We start from the raw sequence: 26,427 nt of genomic DNA on the forward strand, positions 1-26,427 counted from the left end.
GTGAATCAGCAGTATAAGCGTGCTGCAGGACTGAAACTAGATCCTGGACCCTCACACTCTAAATCTCATTTTACTCAACCATCCATTCCATTAAATAAACTGGAGGAGATCATGTGATCATGTGCAGCACCTTGATATAAGGAGACGTCATTCTAAAATAATTCCTGCAGTTTCAGATCTCTTTTCAGAGGTGAAACATAATAATCATCTGTGTCACAGGTTTTCCATACATGGAGATGTATGTGTGAGGCTGCATCTTGTTACAGCAGCGACAGGAGAATGGAATTATTGCTGAAAGACTAACATTTCTGTTCTTTTTTGCAGTCTTTCAGCATGGCTGAGAGGACACTGGAACAGGGCTCAGTCAGCATCCCCATGGAGGAGACCAAACTCCCTGGTGGTGGGCCTCCGGAGGCGCCGCTGCTCACCCACTTGAAGAAAGTGGAGAATCACATCACTGAGGCTCAGCGTTTCTCCCACCTCCCACGCCGCTCTGCTGTCGACCTAGAGTTCAATGAGCTCTCCCATACCATCCGGGAAGGTCCCTGGTGGAGGAGGAGAGGTACTGCATGCTCAGTTCACATAGCAACCATGATGGATGAGCAACACAGCGGCGACCACGGCGATCAATATCTAGAGTACAGAAATTCCAAGGGAGGCATTTTAAAGCCTTTGTGGACATTTAAAGACTTTTTTTTTTTTTTGCACCATGTTAGCCTGTCTCTCTTGGCCTGCTGCTGTGTTACGACACATAGCCCAGTCCGATCATCACTCACACACACATAACCACACACACACACACACACACACACACACACACACACACACACACGCACACACACATGCACACACACACACACACACACTTGCAGACTTCCACCATGCTGAAGCTGTCAGCGTGCCTGCAAGCTCTGCTGTGCTCAGCAGACTTTAGACATAGTAAATAATTCACTCTGGTAGGTTGGCACAACGCTTACCTCTCTTCTCCCTGTGTTCTATAAACGATAGGCGGTGGCAGTGAGTCAGGCCCATGATTGATCTTCTCATGAAATATGTACACCAGATAAACTCACCACCCTTATTAATGATGCCTCTCCAAACCTTTGGTCATCTCAACGGCACCACCCTCTGTAAACTGTTGCGTCCGTTATGTTCTGTGTAATCAGCAGGGTGGGGTTTCAGAGGGGGGCAAGGTGGAATCTTTCATTTCCATCTTGACTTGTTGCATTGCAGGTCGTGTTGCGTAATGTTGATTTGAATTATGGATGGCTGGCGGAAGAGTGTTTGCTGTTCCATTGGAAACCTGAATGTATGGAGAGCATTGATGAGGATCGTGGAGAAAATGAGAACCAGGGGATCAGAAACCAGCTTTAGATGGGATGATATTTTTCCTTAAGAAGCCTCATCCAAACATTTTTTCTGTTTTTGTGTCAGCTCTTCAGGTCAGGAGGCTCCTGTGTGAACAGGAAGTGTCTCTGTTTTACTAATTAATCCTTACATTTCTGTCATCAAATCCTTGTACAAAAATACCCTGCTTTTTTAACCCTTCTCTTTTCCTCTGCAACACATATGAAAGTAGAAAGCCCTCAGGTAGCTCATAACTCTAACAAAGCATTCTCACTAACACATGAACAATATATTGTACTGTATATCTCCCCACCTATATTTTAGAATAAGCTCACTTGAAAATATTCTTGAAAATGTTCGGGCCGCTAGCCGAGTTGGGTTCGGTCTTCACATTTGTCCATGTCTCTCACTTACAGAGTCGCTTTGGCTTCGTGAAACATTAGATTAGATTAGATTCAACTTTATTGTCATTACACATGTATAAGTACAATGTAACAAAATGCAGTTTGGCATATAACCAGAAGTGCAATTAGTTTACAGTACAATTACAAGATATACAGATTGTCGCATGTGATATACAGTATATATATACATGTGTGGTGCTATGAACAAACTATACAAGAATATACATAATACGCTATAAAGGTTATTGGAATATACAGACCAAAATGCAGTGGTTATCAAGTGCGGAAAAATATCAATATACAGGCTAAAGTGCAATGAGTATAAGTGGACATAATATATGGATAAAATGAGTGATATGAACATGCTATACAGAAGTACTATGGACATATTTTACAGATATTATACAGATGGTTAAGAGCTTGTTGTGGTGTGAACATACTATACAGGTTTAAGTAATGTGGATATATTTTACAGATGGGAGAGAGACGTGTGTAGATGTGTGGAGGGGTCAGCGGGGGGCAGAGTTCAGTAGGGAAACAGCTCTGGGGACAAAGCTGTTCCTCAGCCTGCTGGTTCTGGTCCGGAGGTTCCTGAAGCGCCTGCCGGAGGGCAGAAGGACAAACAGTCTCTGGGCAGGGTGGGAGGAGTCTTTGAGGATGCTGCGAGCTTGATGTAAACAGCGTTTCCTCTGGACGTCCTCAATGGCTGGTAGTGGAGTCCCTATGATGCGTTGGCCGGTTTTCACCACCCGCTGAAGCATCTTGCAGTCTGCAACAGAGCAATTCCCATAACAGATAGTAACACAGCTGGTCAGGATGCTCTCAATCGCACAGCGGTAGAAGTTCACCAGAATGGCTGGAGACAGGTGGTGTCTCTTCAATGTCCTCAGGAAGAAGAGGCGCTGGTGAGCCTTTTTGACCAGGCTAGAGGTGTTAGTGGACCAGGAGAGGTCCTCAGAGATGTGGGTCCCCAGGAATTTGAAGCTGGTGACACCTTCCACAGCCAACCCATTGATATGAATGGGGTTGTGCATGCTTCCTCTCACCCTCCTGTAGTCAATGATCAGCTTCTTCGTCTTGCTGGTGTTAAGGAGCAGATTATTGCCAGCACACCAGGCGGCCAGGTGTTGTACCTCCTCCCTGTAGGCTGTCTCATCGTTGTTACAGATGAGGCCAATCGCCGTTGTATCGTCCGCAAATTTGATGATGGAGTTGAATCCATGTACAGGTCTGCAGTCATGGTTGAAGAGGGAGTAGAGGAATAGGCTCAGCACACAGCCCTGTGGCACCCCTGTGTTGAGTGTGATGGTGGTTGAGCGGTTGTGACCTGACCTAAAATGTTGGGGTCTGTTAGTCAGAAATTCCATTATCCAGTAACAGAGGGGAGTGTTGATGCCCAGATCACCAAGTTTAATGATTAACTTGGAGAGGATGACAGTGTTAAATGTGGTACTAAAGTCAATAAACAGCATCCGTGCGTATATGTTGTTACTGTCCAGATGTGTGAGCACAGAGTGCAGCACAGTGGAGACTGCATCCTCTGTACACCTATTGCTGTGGTAGGCAAACTGATACGGGTCCAATGTGGTTGGGAGGCAGCTCTTCAGATGTGCCAGGACCAGTCGCTCAAAACACTTCATGATGATGGGTGTGAGTGCCACAGGGTGGTAGTCATTCAGGCACGCCGGGCTGGAGTGTTTCAGCACTGGGACAATGGAGGTGGATTTGAAGCATGCTGGTACAGCTGCTTGGGCAAGGGACAGGTTGATATATTCGTAAAAACCCCTGTGAGCTCCTCCGCACATGCTCTGAGCACACGCCCTGGTATGCCATCTGGGCCAGCAGCCTTCCATGTGTTGATACAGCTCAGTGCAGCATGTACGTCTGTGGAGGTGAGAGACAAAGGCTGGTTGTCTGCAGGGGATGTAGTCGTGGTCAGGGTCTCCCTGTTGTCTCTGTCAAAACGAGCATAAAAGCGATCCAGCTTATTTAGGAAGGACACGTCTGTGGTTGCTGGGGTGGAGTTGCTGGGTTTGTAGTCAGTTATGGCCTGGATGCCTTGCCACATGCGTCTGGGGTCTGAGTTGGAGAAGTGTTCCTCCACCTTCAGCTTGTGGCAGTGCTTGGCCTTGATGATGCCCCTCCTCAGGTTTGCCCTGGATGTGCTGTAGGCTTCAAATCCTGATTTGAAGGAGGCATTGCGAGCTTTCAGCAGGATCCGCACCTCCTTGTTCATCCATGGCTTCTGATTAGGGTACGTGGTGATCTGTTTCCATGTTGTCACACTGTCAATGGTAGTGTTTATATAGTCAACAGAGTCAGCACAGCGGTTTACAACATAGCGTTTTACATTCTTTGATTGTGACGGACCTCATGTTGTCGTGTGGGGAACTTCGATGCTTTATTCACCAGGACCGAACTCACGAAGCCGGCGTCTACCCGGATGGCCAGATGGTAACACCGAAGCGGTCTTCGTCTTCGCGTTCGTCCGTCCCACACACAAGGAGCCATTACTGCTTCGTCGGATGCACTGGTTTGTTTTCTTATGACAGCAGGAAAAAAAAGAGTAAAACAAACAAAGTCTGATATTATTGTTTTATCGTGGAATTTCCACGGGTTCCCGCTAGTATATACATATACTGTATCTTCTTCTTTTCCTTTCGGCTTTTCCCTTCAGGGGTCGCCACAGCGAATCAATTTCCTCCATCTAGCCCTGTCCTTTGAATCCTCTTCACTCACACCAACTATCTTCATGTCTTCCCTCATTACATCCATAAACCTCCTCTTTGGTCTTCCTCTAGGTCTCCTGCCTGGCGGTTCAAAACTCAGCATCCTTCTACCAATATATTCACTATCTCTCCTCTGGACATGCCCAAACCATCTCAGTCTGGCCTCTCTGACTTTATCTCCAAAACCTCTAACATGTGCTGTCCCTCTGATGTACTCATTCCTGATCCTATCCTTCCTGGTCACTCCCAGAGAGAACCTTAGCATCTTCATCTCTGCTACCTCTAGCTCTGTCTCCTGTCTTTTCTTCAGTCACACTGTCTCTAGACCAAACAACATCGCTGGTCTCACCACAGTTTTGTACACCTTTCCTTTCATTTTAGCTGATACTCTTCTATCACACATCACACCTGACACTTTCCTCCACCCGTACCATCCTGCCTGTACACGCTTCTTCACCTCTTTTCCACACTCTCCATTGGTCTGGACTGTTGACCCTAAGTACTTAAAATCCTCCACCTTCTTGATCTCTTCTCCCTGTAGCCTCACTCTTCCACTTGGGTCCCTCTCATTCACACACATGTACTCTGTCTTACTGCGGCTAACCTTCATTCCTCTCCTTTCCAGGACAAACCTCCACCTCTCTAGCTTCTCCTCCACCTGTTCCCTGCTCTCACTGCAGATCACAATGTCATCTGCAAACATCATAGTCCATGGTGATTCCTGTCTAACCTCGTCTGTCAGCCTGTCCATCACCATAGCGAACAAGAAGGGGCTCAGAGCTGATCCCTGATGCAGTCCCACCTCCACCTTGAACTCCTCTGTCACACCTACAGCACACCTCACCACTGTCTTACAGTCCTCATACATGTCCTGCACTGCTCTAACATACTTCTCTGCCACTCCAGACTTCCTCATACAATACCACAGTTCCTCTCTGGGCACCCTGTCATAAGCTTTCTCTAGATCTACAAAAACACAATGCAGCTCCCTCTGGCCTTCTCTGTACTTCTCTATCAACATCCTCAGAGCAAATACTGCATCTGTGGTACTCTTTTTTGGCATGAAACCATACTGCTGCTCACAAATGCTCACATCTGCCCTTAGTCTAGCTTCCACTACTCTCTCCCATAACTTCATTGTATGGCTCATCAACTTTATTCCTCTGTAGTTGCCACAACTCTGCACATCTCCCTTGTTCTTAAAAATGGGCACCAGCACACTACTCCTCCATTCCTCAGGCATCTTCTCACTATCTAAGATCCTGTTGAACAACCCAGTCAGAAACTCTACTGCCACCTCTCCTAGACACTTCCATACCTCTACAGGTATATCATCAGGACCAACTGCCTTTCCACTCTTCATCCTCTTCAATGCCCTCCTCACTTCATCCTGACTAATCTTTGCTACATCCTGGTCCACAACAGTCACCTCTTCTAGTCTTTGTTCTCTCTCATTTTCCACGTTCATCAACTCTTCAAAGTACTCTTTCCATCTTCCCATCACACTACTGGCACCTGTCAATAGACTTCCATCCCTATCTTTAATCACCCTAACCTGCTGCACGTCCTTCCCATCTCTGTCTCTCTGTCTTGCCAACCGGTATAGATCAGTCTCTCCCTCCTTACTGTCCAACCTAGCATACAAGTCATCATAAGCTTCTTGTTTGGCCTTTGCTACCTCTACTTTCACCTTAGCTGCATCTCCCTGTACTCCTGTCTACTGTCCTCGGTCTTCTCAGTGTCCCACTTCTTCTTAGCTAACCTCTTTCTCTGTATGCACTCCTGTACCTCCTCATTCCACCACCAAGTCTCCTTATCTACTTTCCTTCCAGATGACACACCAAGTACTCTCCTACCTGTCTCCCTGATCACATTAGCTGTAGTTGTCCAGTCATCTGGAAGCACCTCCTGGCCACCCAGAGCCTGTCTTAACTCCCTCCTAAAAGTCATGCAACACTCTTCCTTTTTCAGCTTCCACCATTTCGTCTTCTGCTCTGCCTTTGCCCTCTTGATCTTCCTCACCACCAGAGTCATCCTACACACCACCATCCTATGCTGTTTGGCTACACTCTCACCTACCACTACTTTACAGTCACTGATCTCCTTCAGGTTACACCGTCTACACAAGATGTAGTCTACCTGTGTGCTCCTACCGCCACTCTTATAGGTCACTCTATGTTCCTGCCTCTTCTGGAAGAAAGTATTCACTACAGCCATTTCCATCCTTTTTGCAAAGTCAACTACCATCTGTCCTTCTGCGTTCCTCTCCTGGATACCAAACCTGCCCATCACATCCTCATCCCCTCTGTTTCCTGCACCAACATGTCCATTGAAGTCTGCTCCAATGACAACTCTCTCACTTCTAGGCAAGCTCTGCATCACTTCATCAAAGTCCGACCAGAATTTCTCCTTCTCCTCCAGCTCACATCCTACCTGTGGAGCATACCCACTAACAACATTGAACATCACACCTTCTATTTCTAGCTTCAGACTCATCACTCTATCCGACACTCTTTTTACCTCCAGGACATTCCTAACAAACTCCTCCTTCAAGATAACTCCTACTCCATTTCTCTTCCCATCTACACCATGATAGAACAACTTGAACCCTTCTCCTAAACTTCTAGCCTTGCTACCTTTCCACCTGGTGTCCTGTACACACAGTATGTCTACCTTCCTCCTCTGCATCATGTCAACCAACTCTCTACCTTTTCCTGTCATAGTTCCAACATTCAACGTCCCTACTCTTAGTCCTATACTCTTGGTGTTCCTCTTCTCTTTCTTTGAGCGAACGCACTTTCCTCCTCTCCTTCTTCGACCAACAGTAATCCAATTTCCACCGGCGCCCTGGAGGTCAACAGCGCCGATGGCGGTCGTCGTTAACCCGGGCCTCGACCGATCCGGTATGGAAGTCATAGGTTTGATTCGCATCTTTGATTTGGCAAAAGTTTTATGCCGGATGCCCTTCCTGACGCAACCCTCTGTATTTATCCGGGCTTGGGACCGGCACAATAAGACACTGGCTTGTGTCCTCTTGCGGCTACATTTAGTATATACATATACTGTATACGGCGGCACGGTGGCGCAGTGGTTAGCGCTGCTGCCTCACAACACGGCGGACCCGGGTTCGAGTCCTGCTCTGTGCGGAGTTCGCATGCTCTCCCCGTGTCTGCGTGGGTTCTCTCCGGGTTCTCCGGCTTCCTCCCACCTCCAAAAGCATGCCCTTCAGGTTGATTGGCCGGTCCCAAATTGACCATAGGAGTGAGTGAGTGTGTGTGTGAATGCTTGTTTGTTTCTATGTGGCTCCGCGGTACACTGGCGTCGTGCCCGGAGTGTCCCCCGCCTCACGCCCTGAGACTGCCAGGATAGGCACTGGCCACCCCGCGACCTGCGTTAGCGGATTAAGCGGGCTGGAAGATGATGATGATGATGATGATGATATACTGTATATCCCCACCTATATATTTGAATAAGCTCACATGAAAATATTCTCATCAGAATATAGTTTCAAGGATCCTAAGTACTTAAGGTCAACAATCCAGAACAATGGAGAGTGTGGAAAAGAGGTGAAGAAACGTGTACAGGCAGGATGGAACGGATGGAGAAAAGTGTCAGGTGTGATTTGTGATAGAAGAGTTTCAGCTAAAATGAAAGGAAAGGTGTACAAACCTGTGCTGAGACCAGCGATGTTGTTTGGTCTAGAGACAGTGTCACTGAGGAGAAGACAGGAGACAGAGCTGGAGGTAGCAGAGATGAAGATGCTGAGGTTCTCTTTGGGAGTGACCAGGAAGGATAGGATCAGGAATGAGTACATCAGAGGGACAGCCCATATTACAGGTTTTGGAGACAAATTCAGAGAGGCCAGATTGAGATGGTTTGGACATGTTCAGAGGAGAGATAGTGGATATATTGGTAGAAGGATGCTGAGTTTTGAGCTGTCGGGCAGGAGGCCTAGGGGAAGACCAAAGAGGAGGTTTATGGATGTAGTGAAAGAGGACATGAAGGTAGTTGGTGTGAGAGAAGAGGATGCAGAAGACATGGTAGATGGAGGCAACTGATACACTGTGGTGACCCCTGAGGAGAAAAGCCGAAAAGAGAAGAAGAAGTCAAAACAAAGTTCTGCAACAGCTCATCATTTGTTGTATTATTGCATGCATATCACTTGTTTTTGCCTCATGCCACATTAAGTAACAGCTCATATACCAAAACATGTCTTTCCATAGTACCGTATTTTCCGTATATAAGGCGCACCTGTAAGCCTAAAATTTTCTCATAAACCCGTGGTGCGCCTTATAATCCGGTGCACCTTATATATGCATTAATATTCATATTAATATCGGTTAAAAATATGATCGCTGAAAAAAGCCGGCAGCCTGGCCGCCAGTCATGCCGCACTCCGCCACCAGAGGAGCTCCCTCACAAGGCACTCGAGCCTACGCCCCCTAACAACGGTAGTCAAGGGGCGTCACTGAAGTCCCGGCTCTGACTGAGCTTCTCTTAGACCAGGGGTCTGCAACCTGCGGCTCCGGAGCCGCATGCGGCTCTTTAGTGCCTCCCTTGCAGCTCCCTGGACATTAATCACAAAATAAAAAAATAATACTTAACAGAAAAAATAGATATTCTACTTATAGCTAAAAATCTTTAAAAAACAAACAAACTTATTGTTGTAAATTTCTTACGCTTTATTACATTATCATAGTTATCGTGTTGTTTAAAATTTTTGTCAGCCTCCTTTTAGTACAGCTCAGATACACTGTGTGGTCCTAGAGCAGTTGTTGCCCTGGCTTTAGAAAGCAGTGGTGATTGGTTGGCAGCACAGTGGGCGGGTGGTGAGTGATGTGACATGAATCCTGACCAATCGGGTGAGACTCCCGGTATCTCTGGCCACCTGAGATACAGGTCTACCCGGGTCTACTCCCTGCCTTCAGCCGTGGCTCTACCACTCTGTCCTGGAGGGCTGCCAGACCGCGTCAGGTTGAGAGAGAGTTACGAGGATTCCACATTCTATTTAATAAAGGAAGCAGCGCTGCGGCCATTCAGCATATAGATGAGTTCATACAGATTAGACGGGAATTGAAAGTCGCGTTAATCGTGTTAGCCGTGCTAATTGCGCTAGCCACGCTAATCGTGCTAGCTGTGCTGGTGAGGCTGCTCGTGTTAGCCTCCCTAATCGTGCTAGCTGTGCTAGTGAGGCTGGTCGTGTTAGCCACGCTAATCGTGCTGGCTGTGCTAGTGAGGCTGGTCGTGTTAGCCACGCTAATCGTACTAGCTGCGCTAGTGAGGCTGATCTGGTCTGGTCACGTGAATCACTCCAGCCATGCCGGCTGCTAATTGACTGTTAATAATAGAGATGTGAATACTGTAGTTTTTATCATTAATCCAGAAAAGTGTGTTCCTGTTTGGGTTTATTCAGCCTTATTGTGTGTAATATTATGTATGTATGGCCTATCTGCGGGGCAGGTTTTTCTGGTAGGGGGTGAAATCGGGACCAGAGAAGCGCCGGTGAACTACAAAACAGAGTTGTTCATGAAATTATGGTCTATCATGCTGCAAGTTACTGATTCAATGCCAGAAATCAGCTGTTCCCTGTGTGGTGCCTGCTCTCTGACCGGAGTTACCGCTGTGGATAAGGGGGTTCCAACACACACAGTTCCCCCGATTATATCTCCAATAGGAGGTGATTACACGGGGGACTCATTAAAATAATGAAAACAAAACAATACAGAAAGTTAGACCTGCTTCTCTCTGCAAAGACAGTGAAGGAAAGAAGATGCAACATCACCAATCAGCAAATCTAGGACATTAATTCAACTCCTGCATTATCAATTAAACGTGAGGAGTCATGTGATGTGATCGCTAGTGAACAGACAGGCTGTTGTGCAGGTATGTAAACATGGAAAATAATGCATGCATGGAAAATAATGAATCTCATTATGCATTAACTATGACTAGTTAATCAATTTGATAGTAGGCTAATGTAGCTAATATAGACACTTAGAGCTTGTGTTGCCTTCATATAAAGCGTATAATTTTTTGCAGCTCCCGACAGGTTTGATTTGAGTTTTTTTGGTTCAATTTGGCTCTTTGAACCTTTAAGGTTGCTGACCCCTGTCTTAGACGGTAGAGCAGACTGTAGTAGCACCGGTGATTACGTAGCAAAACACAAGGAACTTTTAGCAATTCTATTAATAAAGTTTGACTGACTGACTGATCTAGGTATTTCCCTACTATTTGGCGTTGGAAATAACCCACTTTAAATTTAATTGGTCTAAAAAATGCCATTGTGCTGTCATCTGGAATCTAGTGACGGTCCATTATATTAGTCTGTGGAAATGTAACCCAGGGGTTATTTGGCCAGCCTGTTGTGCAGCGTTGACAGGTACACTGTCTCTTTAAGAATCACGACAGTAACGCTCTGCTTTACAGCTGTGGAACAGGTGATCATAAAGCGGGAGAAAATAACGGGTTCTCAATTGATTAACAGAGAGAGACAAAAAAACACTCAGCGTCTTCCGTGTAGCGACTCCATCTCTATTCGGACGTAAACCTACAAACTTATGTTGGTTCAAAGTTTGATTCCTTGTTTTCTTTGTTGCTGCTTTTGCTGCTGCTGGAGGACGTTCTTCAGCCTAGAAGTTGAGGAAACCAGCGTGAGTGGACCGGAGCTGGCTAGATCAGGCATTCCCAAAGTGTGGTGCACCACCCCCTGTGGTGCGCGAGCTGCCACTAGGGGGTGCGCGAGTGTAATGGCAGCTGAACACCTTGAAATACATACATCCACTTTTTAATGGAGGGTTAACAGTTTAAATAGTTACATTCATTCACGTAAATCATTTGTAATTTTCAATTAAAAAAGTTTTGGGAATATTTTAAATAAAAAAAACAAAAACAAAATGCACTTGGCTTTCTCCTAGCTACGTGCTAGCTTGTTGTGATAGCAACAACAATAATATGCTGAAATGCATAACTGGTTAAAAACGGGCAGTCTGTCCGGTACTAAATCTGGGAGAAATGAAAGAGGACAGGATACATTGGCCACAACTGAGAGCTGTGCAGTCAACCAGGCTGAAGGAATCCAGCAGGAAAAAGAGAGTGATGATGACGAGACAGGGGAAACTGAAAATGAGGAGCACAGAACACAGAAAACTCACCCGGACACTTCATCGGGAGAAGGGGGTAAAGAACACAATGAGACTCGTACTCGAAAGAGAAAACATGATGTTGAACTCGGGCCTACGTTATTTTGATTCTTTGTGGCGGAGTAGAATATTTGTTACCATTTAATAACTGTTACAGTTTGTTAAATAGACCTATTTGTTACATAGCTGGGCTCGAAATATGCGCCCAAATTTTTATCAGTGCGACTAATAAATATATTTGGGAGCACCGGTGCGACTAGGGAAAAAAATCTGGTGTGCCTTTTTTTGTGAGACCGCGCTCCTGCGGTCCTGCCAGGAAACAATGAGAGCGTAGCTGCGGCTGCTCTCCTGGGGGAGAGAGAGAGGAGGAACGGAGATGGACGGAGCGTCTCTATCGCTCCGTCACTGCCTTGCTTTTGGGTAGGTGGTCCTGAAATCTTTGCTGGTGCTACTAACTTCTAAATTTGGGAGCACCAGTGATACCAAGAAAAAAAGTTAATTTCGAGCCCTGCATAGTAATAACTGCTGTTCATCACTCATCTGTGGTCGGTTCGCTCGGCGACCATTTTGACTTAAAATATTTTTATTGTCATTTTTATATTGTTACTATTATTCTCCCCACCGTTTCTAAAGTGAGAGTTCATTAGGCCCGTTATTGCACAATCTATTCTGTGTTAACAGGAGCCTATATTATTAAACTTGATACCTATATGGCTATAAAGACTACGCCTGTTCTTTCTTTTTTTTTCGTGTTTTGGGCATTGGGGGTGCGTCAGCTAAGTCAGGAGGTAGAAGTGGGTGCGCGGGCTGAAAAGTTTGGGAACCGCTGGGCTAGAGGCTTGCTGTGTGTCGGGACCTGCTGCGAGCGATCACCCAGCTCTGCTAGGAGACACATTGAGTACTAGAAAATTAATTTTTTTCTTCTCTATAGAGCTCTATAGTAATTTTTTTGTTGGGTACCCAAAATTTTTTTGTTTTCCTTTCCTGCATAAAGAGTGGATCGTCGCGATTTGTGGAAAGGAAGAACCGTTCTTTATCAGAATAAGAGGGACTGATTCGTTTTGATAAATCCTAGGGGGAAAAAGACTGGTTAAAGAGAATTTATTTTATTTATTTTAATACATTTTGTTCTAAGTTATTCAAAGTTTATTTTCATATGGTATATTTTGATTTAAAGGGGAGTTACGCTCCAGTCCATAAAAGTTTTAATTTTTTTTTTGGACTTTAGGCAGCATACTACTGCCAGACCCTAAATATATTCCTGTACAGTAACCTTTGAATCTGATCTCCTCATTTGTCTATCATTAAAGGAAGGGCAAATTGATATTTGGTTACATAAAGGAAAAATTGGCGCCCAAACAGGGACTGGAGCGTGTCTAATCTTTCATTATATTTTAAAAAAATATTTATTGCTTAGATACGCAAAGAATAGCACTGTGTGAAATATATGGGTTTGATCCAGATTGCTCAGTTGTAATCAAGGGAGTCAGGGCAGATGTTAACATAAATGCTGTGAAGAAAGCATTTGCTTTCTTGGATGATGTAGTAAAGATTCAGCACCTCGATGGCCCGTCTGATACCATTTTGTGTCAGTTTACTGAGACGGTAACTCCACTGCTTGTGGAAGGGGGGCAGTCAAACGATGATGGTTCTGAATGGGAGATTGTTTTGGTTGAGGATTATTGCTCAGGAAGTGTAGATGAGTCAGCACCTACCAAGGCACTAGTTCCCCTTGCTCATATAATTGATGACTTGACAGTCATGTTTCAAGAGCAGATAAGTGAGTTAGCAGTCACCTATAATGTCAACCCCACTACTCTGAGCCAGAGTGCAGCAAGTTACATATGTGGAAAGATGGACAGAAACAAGAGCCAGGTGACATCCATCCCTGCTCCTCGCCCCAAACCACAGCTTTCCTCTGACCCTATACCTGAGGCGACTAATGCCACCGCCCACGCCTCAGGTCATGCACAGCCCCCAAAAGGTGACCCCTCCCTCACTATTCCTGTACCTGCAGATGTTCAACGTGTTGTGGTTGAACACATTGTAAAACACGACGCACACCTATATGCTCCCACTCTCAAAGAGCCACGCCCCTTTTCAGGCAACTTCCCAAAACCACCCTCTGAAGTCGACTACAATGTATGGAGGCTTCGTGCAAAACAAGTGCTGAGTGATAGTACTCTCTCTGAAGGGCAGCAGCGCCGTGCACTACTTGATAGTCTACACACACCTGCTTTGAATGTGGCCCTTAGCATTGGCCCTCAAGCGCCCCCACATGCCTACCTACAGGAATTGGACAATGCTTATGGCGATGTCACAGGAGGGGAGGAGCTATACATCCAGTTTTTGGAAACACACCAGAACAATGGCGAGAAAGCTTCTGATTATCTGCGTCGTCTTCAGTCATTATTACAGGAGATCATAGAGAGAGACGGTGTGGTGCTCAGTCTCAGCTACTTAAGCAGTTTCTTAGTGGCTGCTGGGATGATGGTTTGATAACCGCATTGTACCTTAAAGTACCTTAAAGAAATGCTCAGTAACCCTTTCAGGTCAGCACCTACCTTCTCTGAGTTGCTCCTCAAAATCCGAACTCATGAGAAAGAGAGTCAGTTAAAGGATATACGGAGGAAGCGGCACATGGGTGTTACCCCGACAAAAGTTCATACCAAGACTCTGGTAACTATGGGTGAGTCTGATGTCGCCAGCAGTAATGTTTCACAGATCCCAGATGCTACCATAAGAGAACAACTAGAAGAAAGAGTCAGACAGTTAGAAGCTGAGCTCAAGAAAAATTTGTCCTCTCCAAGTACGAAGCAACCCAGATATGTGAAAGATGGGCAGAAGCCCTAGATTAAACCCAAGAACAGTAATACTACCCAGTTACTGCCTACAGAACAACGCCCAAAAATCGGAAATTTCTGTTACAATTGTGGAGAGGACTCTCATATGCTGCCACACTAATCCACCTAATGCGGTTTTGGTGCAAAGGAAATTGTGCGAGAGACATAACAGCAGACGCGGCCAGCAACCAATTGCCCCTCAGTCTAAGTTACATTTAAACAAGTAGGAGCTCCTGTTAAGGAACGAGCAGGAGCTCACAGCCCAACTATTTCCACCTGGTCTAAACACATTAGGTCCAAGCACCCACAAGCACAGGCAGACATTACTCAAATCCCTGCTGGCCTGGTTGGAGAACCCTGTGAGAGTGAAGGTTGGATAGATGGAGTCCATTGTCTCTGTTTGCTAGATTCTGGAGCACAGGTCACTATTATATCTCAATCTTTCTACTCTAAACATTTATCCCATAGACCGCTATGCACCATAGGGAAAGTACTCGACATTGAGGGAGCAGCAGCACAACAGGTCCCCTATTTAGGGTACATTGAAGTGGAACTTCAGTTTCCCAAACGTGCCTGTGGTACTGACAAATGTGTTTCGGCCACACCAATCCAGACTGGCTGGGCTGTAGCATACTTACAATATTGCGAAACCATCAAACCCCAGACAGAAAATGCTCGTGTTCTTCGTGTGACACTCAGCAGCAAAACACCCGTGCGGTTAAAACAGGGTGAGACCGGGGTATTAAAGGGCATATGTCACACTCAACCTAGAGGCGATCAGTTTCACGCTCTTGTCAGTGGCTCAAAAGAGTTCTTCATTCCTGGAGGTTTGATAATCTATGATCAGATAGTGGATGTGAAACCTGAGTCTCATAACAAGTTTAAGATAGCTGTTAAAAACCTATCAGAGCATGACATCCTTTTGCACCCAAAAACTGTCATTGCAGAATGTTCTCCCATTGACTGGGCCATACCAGTGGTGCACTCCATGCCTAAGACCTCACCAGTTGTTGAAACCCTACAGGCACACACTCTCTTGGTCTCTCCCACCAAAGAGGTCTCACAGACTGTTGAGACCCTGGAGCTTGACTTTGGTGATAGTCCCATATCAACCCAGTTTAAAGAACACATACAGATGAGAGTGGATAATGAAGTGCCACATGCATTTTCTCGACATGAACTGGATGTTGGCGGCATATCTGGAGTCGCTCATCGTATTGAATTAGAGCCCCATGTCCCATTCAAAGAAAGAACACGACGTGTATCACTAGCAGATTTCAATGATCTAAAAAGGCATTTGCAGGATCTTTTGTCAGCAGGCATTACTGAAGAATCTACCAGTCCTTATGCCTCTCCAATAGTGCTCGTTCGAAAGAAAAATGGGGACCTGAGAATGGTTGTTGACTATCGAAGACTGAACAACCTCACTAAAAAGGATGCATATCCTTTACCTCGTATTGAGGAGACATTCACATTGCTGTCAGGTTTAACCAGTTTTTAATGTCAGGTTTTTCAATATGCGTGTTGACTTCTTTCTAAGATGGCAAAGTGATCAAGTGATCAGGTTTCCTTGATGAGGCTCAGAATGGCTTATTTACATAACAATAGGAGCCATTCAAAGGTAGTCAGGAAGTCATGAATGCAATCATGACTGCCTGAGCAGCACGGCTCTATCTAGTGGACGGATTGCGCCACTACAGCCGCTGCAGTTTATCAAATAAATTTTATTTATTTTATTGTGTGCACCTTATAATTCTGTGCGCCTTATGTATGAAATAGATTATAAAACAAATTATTGATGGTGCGCCTTATAGTCCAGTGTGCCTTATAGTGCGGAAAATACTGTACTTCTAGCTACTTACCGGTATCACTATGTGCATGCATGTCTCTGTACCTCTCTGTTACTGTATGTGGTGCCCCCTCCTCTATTTAAATGTTTTAATCTCATTACAACACACTTTTGTTTCCATTTGTACAAAATGGATTTTTTGGCTTTATATTTCATATTTCATGATATTTATTAAATGTTTTGATGTTGCCCAATGTTGATGGAAACCACATAGTTTTCAAGAACCCAAATCAGTACATCCATCAAATCACGTACGTCCAAAATTTTATCAAATTTTATCAAAGATTTAGGTCTGCACAAAATTAGATCAAAGTCTGAGGACCAACTCTTCAAATCCCCTGAACACAGACAGACAAGCAGCGGTAACAAGAACTCATGCCTAACATATAATCAGCTCTTATATCAGACCTGCAGTGTGGTTCATTCTCTTGTGTTTGTTTCTTATTTAAGAAAGTTTAGCTCAGAGCTTAGCTTGTTTGTAGCTGACAGCTGGTGGATAGCTGATTGAGAAACTAAGAGGTGGCATGAACTATGAACCTTGAGTGTATGTCATTTAAAATGTAACATGGTTTTTAGTCTTTGAGTAACTAACACACAGCTCATGAGTCATTCCGTAAGATGTCTATGATGAACTGGAAGACCTCCACAAGAGGAAGATGTTGTAAATGCAATAAATGTAGAGTTCCTTCTTTCAAGAAGGTTTTTATGCTATATGAGCTGCACTCTGTCTGCCTTTGTTATTGCAGCTCCTTTGGGCGAGGGCAGCCATTTATTCCCGTTATAATGCTGCTGCCATGACCTGCTGTCATGTTGGGGGTATATTCTTCCTGTTGAGGTATTCTCCTGATGAAACAGTAGCCCTGCTGTGAGAAAGAGGGAGATAGAGCAGGAGAGTCCTTATACGCCTCTAGACGATTTAGTTTGTTGCAATTTACTGCATTTGCATCACTGCCCCTGTCTTGATGATGCAAGAGTTTTGAATAAGAAGAACAATGTGTCATCTTGCAGATGAAAGTACATCTGTCTTATAACAAGCAAGAATATTTTCAGAAATAGAATTAGAATTACAGTATTAGATTTTGAAAGTTTTTGTTGTCATTATACAACATACTGTACATCACAACATGACATAAAGTACATTACATGCAGTATGTTATGTTTGAAGGTTTTTTGCTGCTGGAAAAATCTGATTGATTGCTTTGGTTCTGTTAATCCTTGTATTTTAAGTGTCGAGAATAAATAAATAAATAAATACATAAACAAACAAACAAACAAACAAACAAAATAATAATACTACTACTGTGAAACAGTTGCATTAAGCTGTATATTGTATAAGAGAAAACACAAGAACATAACTACTTTTATGCAGATCACACATGCATCACAACTTAATTGTCCTGCTGCAACAGTTTTAGCCCGACTTTGCAGTATACAGCTGCAGTTTGGGCTAACAGTTGCTTTGAAATTGCCTGGAATCTTTAGGCAAAGTTGTCTTTGTGATGCAGTGAATGGACAGTGAAGTAAGCTACGCCCTATGTGCTCATAATGAGAATGTGATCATGACACAGCCTGGCACAGATAATAACATTTTTTGCTCAGCCTACGGCAGCGGGTGTGATCATCAGTATTCACCACATGCCAGAGCAGGGCTTCTTTACTGGTAGCAGGCTGCTGCTCTATCTGAGTGGAGATTGTCTAATATAATATCACCGTGGGAGAGGAAGGGCACTGCCATTAGGCTACTTCACTCAAAGAACAGGGTTTAAGGGGGGGTCTGCTCTACCCTGCTTTGGTGAGTCACCAATTACCCATCTCAAGATGGGAAGCAGCGTCCCCGCAGGCAGTGGAGTTGTGGGTGAGGCAAGGATGACAAGGGTGACAACAAGGCGGGACACACAGAAGCCTTTCAATTTTCTATAACAGAAAGCTTGTGTCAGTTCTAAAAAGGTCCGTCTTCTGTTTCAGGGCCACAAATGTCAGGAAGTGCATCATGAAACAATCTGAACCATTTTAATATGCAGATGGCACCACTGCAACATTTTTTAAAAATGCTAAAAGAAAGGAAATTAATGCCTTTGCGTTCTTGTCGGCACGACAGAGGATCTCATGATCTTACATTTTGTCTTTTTGTTGTTTTTCTTCACAATACTGTTTTAATGCCCACCTGACACCCAGACTTACGTCACACTTTTATTCACAGCCTGCTATTTTTTCTTTTTCTCAGACACTGATGACGCTCTGCACATATTGCTCCATCTCATATCGCATTTACACTGTTACTAACATTCCTTTTTTTGGCCATTGTAACCACTGCGGACCAAAGTGATTATAAATTTTATGATGACAGTTTTGCTCAACTACTTAGAATCAAGGGCTCCTGGTTTGCAGGGTTTTAGCCTATGATTTACCCCGATGGAGGTAAATCATACCTCTCCCTTCATAAAGAGCCATAGAACTACAGTAATCACCTATTACCTGATTTGGCATTATGACAGGTGGGCTGACTTAGCTAATTGATCAAGGAGATGCCACTATGTATTTTATAAAATAAGCATCACTAAAGGATTCTGAAATTAATATTAACTTTGAAAATAAGCTTTTATATTTTTCAATCTTTGCTCAAGTTTTTAAAATTCATTTATTTTCTCTCTTTGTCTGCTTGATATAAATTTGTGATGTGGTATTAAAGACTGTTGTTCCTAAATGTTACTACTCATGGAATTTAAAAAGCCAGTTAAAAATTGCTTTTCAGATTTTGTGGCCTGGTTGTTACTCTGGTTAATATCTCACTGGAATAAAACCGATATGTTCTTCCAATCAACAGAAAAAGCATTTGTAAACTTTGCAGTGCAATGTTTTAGATCAGTCACACTCAAACTCATGATAACATGCCCTGAAACAACAAGTGAGCAAATCACGACATGAAGTTACAAAAATGCAAGATTCTACTTGTGTTCCTTAAACTCATTTTGTAGCAAACGTCTTAAAATGATAAAGACTGTTTCCACCCAGTTATGTAACTAATAGCTGTCTCTTTTGTTAGGTTACAAAGCCCTGCTCAAATGTCTGTCTGGAAGATTCAACAGCAGAGAGCTGATTGGCATCATGGGTCCATCAGGAGCTGGAAAATCAACCTTGATGAATATTCTAGCAGGCTACAGGTGAGATGTTTTATGAGATGTTTTTTTTACTGTGGTTATATTCACTTGCATGCTCTTTTTGATCATTTTAGAGTTTAGGAAATGGTTGCAGTATAATTTGGTTCTCTGTTTGGAAACAGAGAGACGGGCATGAAGGGCCAGATCATGGTGAACGGACGACCGAGGGACCTGAGGACCTTCAGGAAGATGTCCTGCTACATTATGCAGGATGACATGCTGCTGCCACACCTCACTGCGAGGGAGGCTATGATGGTGAGGATAAAAACAAATCTATACTGTCCCAAAACTTCAGTTATTATATCCACACAATTCTAACGACTAGTTATAATGTGCTGTCTTTCAGGTTTCTGCCAATCTAAAATTGAATGAGAGCATGCAGGTCAAAAAAGAACTAGTAAGTCTGGATACATTTATTCCAGTATATTTTTATTTTCATTAAAGCCACTGAATTTTATTCAAATAAAACTAGAGCTGTCTTGTGTCAGATATTCCCATGCTATTTGTACCACAGTTGCAGACCTTCCAATATCTTTGATTGCGTTGGGCTACAGTAACAAATACTTCCCATCAATAACAGGGCTTTTCATGGTGAAACTGGATTTATGATACATGCATGAATGTAATGACAGATGCTGTGTTTTCATGTCTTTTATTAAAAATGGGCAGTCATTAGAGAACAATGCAATGTAGTGGACGTCAACTACGTTTCAACTACAGAAGAAAGTTTAATTATTTGATTCACAGAAGTCTACAAACAATAAATTGCTGGTATTGGAGGTGTTTTAAACCCTGGTTGCAATTAATGAAACTGTCATCACTGCACTTTAAGCCATACAGGAAGCAAACTGCAGAAAAGAAAAATTTATAGTCACCAAATCATGTGATCATTCTGACATCCAACAGCTTGTCTATCTTTCTTGGACTCCCACAAAGTGTTCTGCATCATAACATGTCAACATTTTGTCCACACATACGTCCACTCTGGTCGCTGTTTGTGTTTCAGGTAGATGAGATCCTGACTGCTCTGGGTCTCCTGGAATGTGCTCTGACTCGCACCAGCTGTCTATCTGGGGGTCAGTGTAAAAGGTTGGCCATCGCCCTGGAGCTGGTTAACAATCCTCCGGTCATGTTCTTCGATGAGCCCACCAGGTATAGGATATTACTTACTAGTGTGCGTCTGTCTAATCGCAACAGAAATCTGGATCAAACAGCTCTCTCACAGATTTTCTGTCTCACTTTCTGTCCCCTCCCAGTGGTTTGGACAGTGCCTCCTGCTTCCAGGTCGTTTCCCTTATGAAGTCGCTGGCTCAAGGAGGAAGGACAATCATTTGCACCATTCATCAGCCCAGCGCCAAGCTCTTTGAGATGTTTGACAAGGTAACTTTAGCCGCCTCCAGGCCAGGTTACCTCAGGTTAGCATGATTAATTTCTTTCAGCTGACTAGCAACACGGCAATCAACATCCAGTCCTGTTATCATTTACACACTTTTCAGAGTCAGCTTGTTGAAAATTATGTTGATTGCTCTGCACATGTGTTCCTCCACCAGCTGTATATCCTCAGTCAGGGTCAGTGTATATACAAGGGCACGGTCCCTTACCTCATCCCTTATCTGAAGAACCTGGGCCTCCATTGCCCAACATATCACAATCCTGCTGATTTCAGTAAGTCGAGCAACACCTTTCCTACAAATAAATCTACATCAGTCTGGGGTTTTACAATCTTGTCTTTATCTTTGGCAGTCATTGAGGTGGCATCAGGGGAGTACGGCGATCTGAATCCGGTGCTTTTTGAGGCTGTCCAGGGCGGCATGTGTTCAGAGGAGAGCAAGAAGAACTCCAGAGACAAAAATGATTCTTCCTGTCCTTCTCAATGTCACAGTGTGAGTTGTAGTAGGCCTCTTATATGTCATAACCTTGCATTATATAATAATATAAACAAGATAGAAATATAATACGAGTGTGTCACAAATGATAAATATTTTCCCCATTAAAAATAATAAGCCCAACATCTACAACCCACTGAATTTTGTTCTTTCTTGACTACATTCTTACTTATTTTCCCCCAAACTGAGCCTCTTCTTCCCTCTATCGATCAGTCTGTCTCTTCTCCTTCCACTCATTCTCATTTATCAGCCTCATTATATGTTTTTGATAAGAGCATCGGCCAAATGCGCAAGCTGCCAAAGTAAAGCAGTCGAAGTTGTCTCTATTATTAGTCCTACATGGTGCAGTTTTTCCCTTCTACACTTTAAACATTTTATCAGTATATTGATTTTCTCTGTTGCCCTTTCTATCTGCTAGTTCTCTTTGTAAGCATCAGTCGGTAACCTTTAGCTCAGACAAGATGATTATCATGTTTTCTCTCTTAACCTATGAGTCCACGTTTTCATTTTCTTTCTGTTATTTTCAGTCTTATTTGTGTATATGGCTTTATTTACTATCGTAACATATGTGCCTGGCACAAAAAATTCCATCACCCATCACCTAGTGCCTTCCGTATTTGATGAATTCCATCAATTTAAGGCCATAATGGGCACGGATACTGACATAACAATATTTTTTGAATTGAACTGTCTTTGTTTTCATTATTAGATTGGAATAACATAACTGAGAACTTTTCATGACTGACTTTATCCACAGGACACAGGAACCCTTGAGAAACACAGTTTCGCCACCAGTACTTTCACACAGTTCTGCATCCTCTTCAAAAGGACTTTTGTTACGATATGCAGGGATATGGTAAGATCTATAAAAAAAACTCTTCACACTGTGACAAGCAAAACTGAATATAAAAGATGGATGTAGCTTGGTTTTTACTTTACATCCAGACTTTACATCTGTTTTGATGATTATGTTGTGTCTTTTTAAGGTCCTGACCCACCTAAGGGTGATGTCCCATCTCTCTATTGGAGTTCTGATTGGTCTGCTCTATCTCAACATTGGAAATGATGCCAGCAAGGTCTTCAACAATACTGGCTTCCTCTTTTTCTCCATGTTGTTCCTCATGTTTGCTGCCCTGATGCCCACTATCCTAACATGTAAGATGTCCCATCTAGAGGTTGGAAAAATTGGTTTGCTGTACTGTATTTCGACTGATTTTGTTCTCCTCTATTTAATGTTGGTTTGTTTTTTTTTATTAATGCTGCTGTTGTTTCTCAGTTCCCCTGGAGATGTCAGTATTTATAAGGGAACATCTGAATTATTGGTACAGTTTGAAGGCCTACTACTTGGCCAAAACAGTAGCGGATATACCATTCCAGGTAATGTTTGGAAAAATGAGCACATAGTGTTTTGGGCAAGAATACATTGTATGCAATTAAAATTAGTAAAATCATGAAATATCTTTTACAGGTGATTTGTCCAATCATTTATTGTAGTATAGTATACTGGATGACTGAACAGCCTCCTGAAGCAGGTCGCTACCTGCTCTTTATGGCCTTGTCCACATCCACAGCACTTGTAGCCCAGTCCCTGGGGCTTCTAATAGGGGCTGCTTCCACATCGCTGCAGGTAAACAAGCCTGCATGCCTTTAAATCCCCCTCTTCAACAATTGGTTTCTCTCTTTGTTAAGAATATTGTCTCCAGAACTGAAAATTTAAGAATGAAAACATTTAGTGGTTTTGAGAATTGTGCAAAAAATATTTTAACAATGACAATTTCAAATTTATTAAGTTCATTATTGTTACTATTCTGAGTAATGCTCCATTACTTTAATGCAACTCAACATCACCACTAGAGGTTTAGTGGCTGGAGGCTGTGATAGTAGCATAACATGTCCCAATGCTGCTGAACCTTCAGAGTTTGAGTTGCATTTTGGGTAATACAACAACAAAAGAAAAAACATTGGCACATTAAATATAACTAGCGGGAACCCTGGGAATTTCTATGATAAAACAATAATATCAGACTTCATACCAAACATATGAAAACAAATGTATTGGTATTATAAACCAAGTTCACCCAAGGTAGTCAAAAATCAATGTGGTGACGTAACAACTTTGTGTTGGCAAATCATGGATTGTGCTGGGCGGACATTGCGAAGCTGTAGATGAATATCAGCAGGCTAACTGGAGATAGAACGCTAACTAATTGTGAGATTTGGAAAGGAGCTAACGTTGAAGGAAAAGGCACCTGTCAAAAGAGCAAGTGTAACTGAAATTTTAGAGAAGCAATAGTTTTGTTAGTTGACTACATGAACAGAACTGTATGTAGTTACTTAAAGACCAATTTGTCAGATGCCCGAGTATCATTTTTGATACTACATCGATTGTCCCGTTCCAAAAGGAAACCATAGCTGGACAGACTGTTTGTGATAGCCAGATAGTTTCACTCAGAAATCGTTGCCGTTTTCTGTGTCGTACCTGCTGTTTGGACTCTGCTCAAAACATGAAAAATTGTTGGAAAATTATTGACACTCTAAAATTATATTAACTGGGAAGTCCATGTATAGTTAGTGATGGGCAGATGAAGCTCCCTGAAGCATTAAAGCTTTTCATCCCAATCGGTTCATTGCAGTTAGAAGCTTCATGACACTTCATTTGCTCTAGTACGACATTTACTGGATGTGTGTGTGTGTGTGTGTGTGTGTGTGTGTGTGTGTGTGTGTGTGTGTGTGTGTGTGTGTGTGTGTGTGTGTGTGTGTGTGTGTGTGTGTGCGCGCGCGCGTGTGTCTGAGTGTGTGTCTGCACAAACTTATCAATAATTCCTGTAGGGAAATTACTTTTGTTTAACTCAAACGTTTACAGTACACAGACACACAGACACAGACACAGACACACACACACACACACACACACACACACACACACACACACACACACACACACACACACACACACACACACACACACACACACACACACACACACACACTGGCAGTATGGAAAATGATCATTTGGACATGACGAAAATTAAAAAAACAGTAAACATGTACAGTGAGGGGTTGGGGCATGGACAATGACCGTGTTTTTGTAATGTTGAGGTATAGCCAGGGGTTATGCTAGGGTCATATCATCGGTTTTTATTTAAAAACAACATTTTTGTTCACTGTGGCAAGTCTTGGGTGAGTTTTTTTTGTTTGTTTTTTACAATAGTTCCCTGCTTTAGAAAACACCCGCCTTATATCGCTGTCAAACTCGCGGCACAAACCGACCCACTACCTGAATCAGTCCATGTCCATCCACATGTAGCCGCATAAGTGCATAGATCAACACGTTTACAAGTACGTATAACAACTCCAAGAACGGGACCGCGACGTGTGGAAATTCACGCCGTTCTGTTGGAAGACGACCTCCATCACAGAGTTCTCCCACCAGCAGGCAGTGTAGCCCGTTCTGACCCAGAATTAGTGTCGGTGAGGAACGTGTATGACTGAATGAATAAATAAATATTGGGGCTGTCACTTTAACGCGTTAATTAGATTGATTAATTAATTACACTGCAAATTAACGCGTTATAAAAATGAACGCAGTTAATCGCGAGTGGCATATTTTGGCCCATTGAGGGACCCATAGGCTGCAATGTTACGTCACTTCGTACCTGCGCCACTAGCAGGGTGACAGACAACAGAGATGGACGCGACACAGGAGAGTGAGGCAAGCCCACTCAGACCTTTGGGCGGAAAGTTTATTTATAAAAAGAACAAAGACGGGACTATCAACAAAAACGCAGTGATTCTGCACTGTAGACGCCTCCGTCAGATTGCTACGTGTGTAGCTGAGGCTACACACGTAGCTTACCATCACCAAGCGTCTTTGAGTGTCCAGAAAACGCTATATAAATCTAATCCATTATTATTATTATTATTATTTGTACCTTTTGTAAAAGAGAATTTTCATATCCCCGAAGCAGCTCCAGCCTAACGTATCATTTAAATGCAAAACATGTCAAGGACACAGAGTTATCTGTCGTCAGTTCCTGTAAATTTAGCTCAGTAAAAGCCTGTTGACATTTTGCTATTTTTGTTGCCTTGTTTAGAGGCATGTTATACTATTCATTTTGAATTGCTGTATTGAGTCAGCTTTAGTATTCATTTTGATTGAGTCTGCTTATGTGCCTATTTGTGCCACTTTTAATAATATCTTTAAACTGTCCATTGAGTTTGAGATTGAGACATTTTTTAATAGAGGTCTTCTTCCACAGGTGGCCACATTTGTGGGTCCAGTCACAGCCATACCCGTGCTCCTCTTCTCTGGTTTCTTTGTCAATTTTGACACCATTCCTAAATACTTACAGTGGAGCTCTTATGTTTCCTATGTCAGGTACTGTCAGTGACTTTTTCCGTTACAAAAATTATAAAAGTTTAATTACTATATGTAGTCTTTTGCTAAATTTATTTTGGTCACTGTCTTCTCTCTGATCTGAAAGAACCTAGATTCATGAGGTGTTCTGTTTCAGGTACGGCTTTGAGGGAGTAATACTCTCCATCTATGGGATGAATCGATCAGAGCTGGAATGTCCACAGCAGGTGTGTAAGTTCCAAAAGCCAGAGGAGGTCCTGCAGTTGCTAGATGTGGAGGATGCAAAGCTCTATGTGGACTTCATGGTGTTGGGGGTTTTCTTCTTGATCCTCAGACTGGCTACTTACCTAGTCCTCCGATACAAAGTGAAATCAGAGCGTTAAGATATCCAGAGACAACCAGTGATGAATTCAGGTGTTTGCACATATACCTGCAGAGTGAGAGAAGGAGCAAAACTTAAGTCTCTCTTTCTCTACATCCATGTACAAATGCATAAATCTGGTTCATAAACCAATCACAAAGTTGTGCTACGACATTCCCCAACCTTCTTCTCCTTTCGGCTGTTCCCTTTAGGGGTCGCCACGGCGAAACACTTGCTTCCTTCTAACCCTGTCTTCTGCATCCTCTTCTCTCACACCAACTACCTTCATGTCCTTTTTCACTACATCCATAAACCTCCTCTTTGATCTTCCTCTAGGCCTCCTGCCTGGCAGTT

At 43.3% G+C, this 26,427-nt stretch overlaps 1 protein-coding gene across 1 annotated transcript; it reads left to right on the top strand.

The window, feature by feature from the left end:
* Positions 1 to 333: 333 nt before the first annotated feature.
* Positions 334 to 26,095, top strand: abcg4a (ATP-binding cassette, sub-family G (WHITE), member 4a). The gene is made up of 14 exons (XM_068331692.1): positions 334 to 562; positions 19,355 to 19,472; positions 19,592 to 19,724; positions 19,816 to 19,866; positions 20,476 to 20,621; positions 20,726 to 20,849; positions 21,020 to 21,134; positions 21,213 to 21,352; positions 22,113 to 22,211; positions 22,342 to 22,510; positions 22,632 to 22,732; positions 22,824 to 22,982; positions 25,615 to 25,733; positions 25,870 to 26,095. The coding sequence occupies exons 1-14, from the start codon at positions 334 to 336 to the stop codon at positions 26,093 to 26,095; spliced, it is 1,929 nt and encodes a 642-aa protein (XP_068187793.1).
* Positions 26,096 to 26,427: the final 332 nt, after the last annotated feature.

The sequence above is a fragment of the Antennarius striatus genome, chromosome 13 (assembly GCF_040054535.1).
Source record: "Antennarius striatus isolate MH-2024 chromosome 13, ASM4005453v1, whole genome shotgun sequence".
In the NCBI taxonomy this organism is placed as follows: domain Eukaryota; kingdom Metazoa; phylum Chordata; class Actinopteri; order Lophiiformes; family Antennariidae; genus Antennarius; species Antennarius striatus.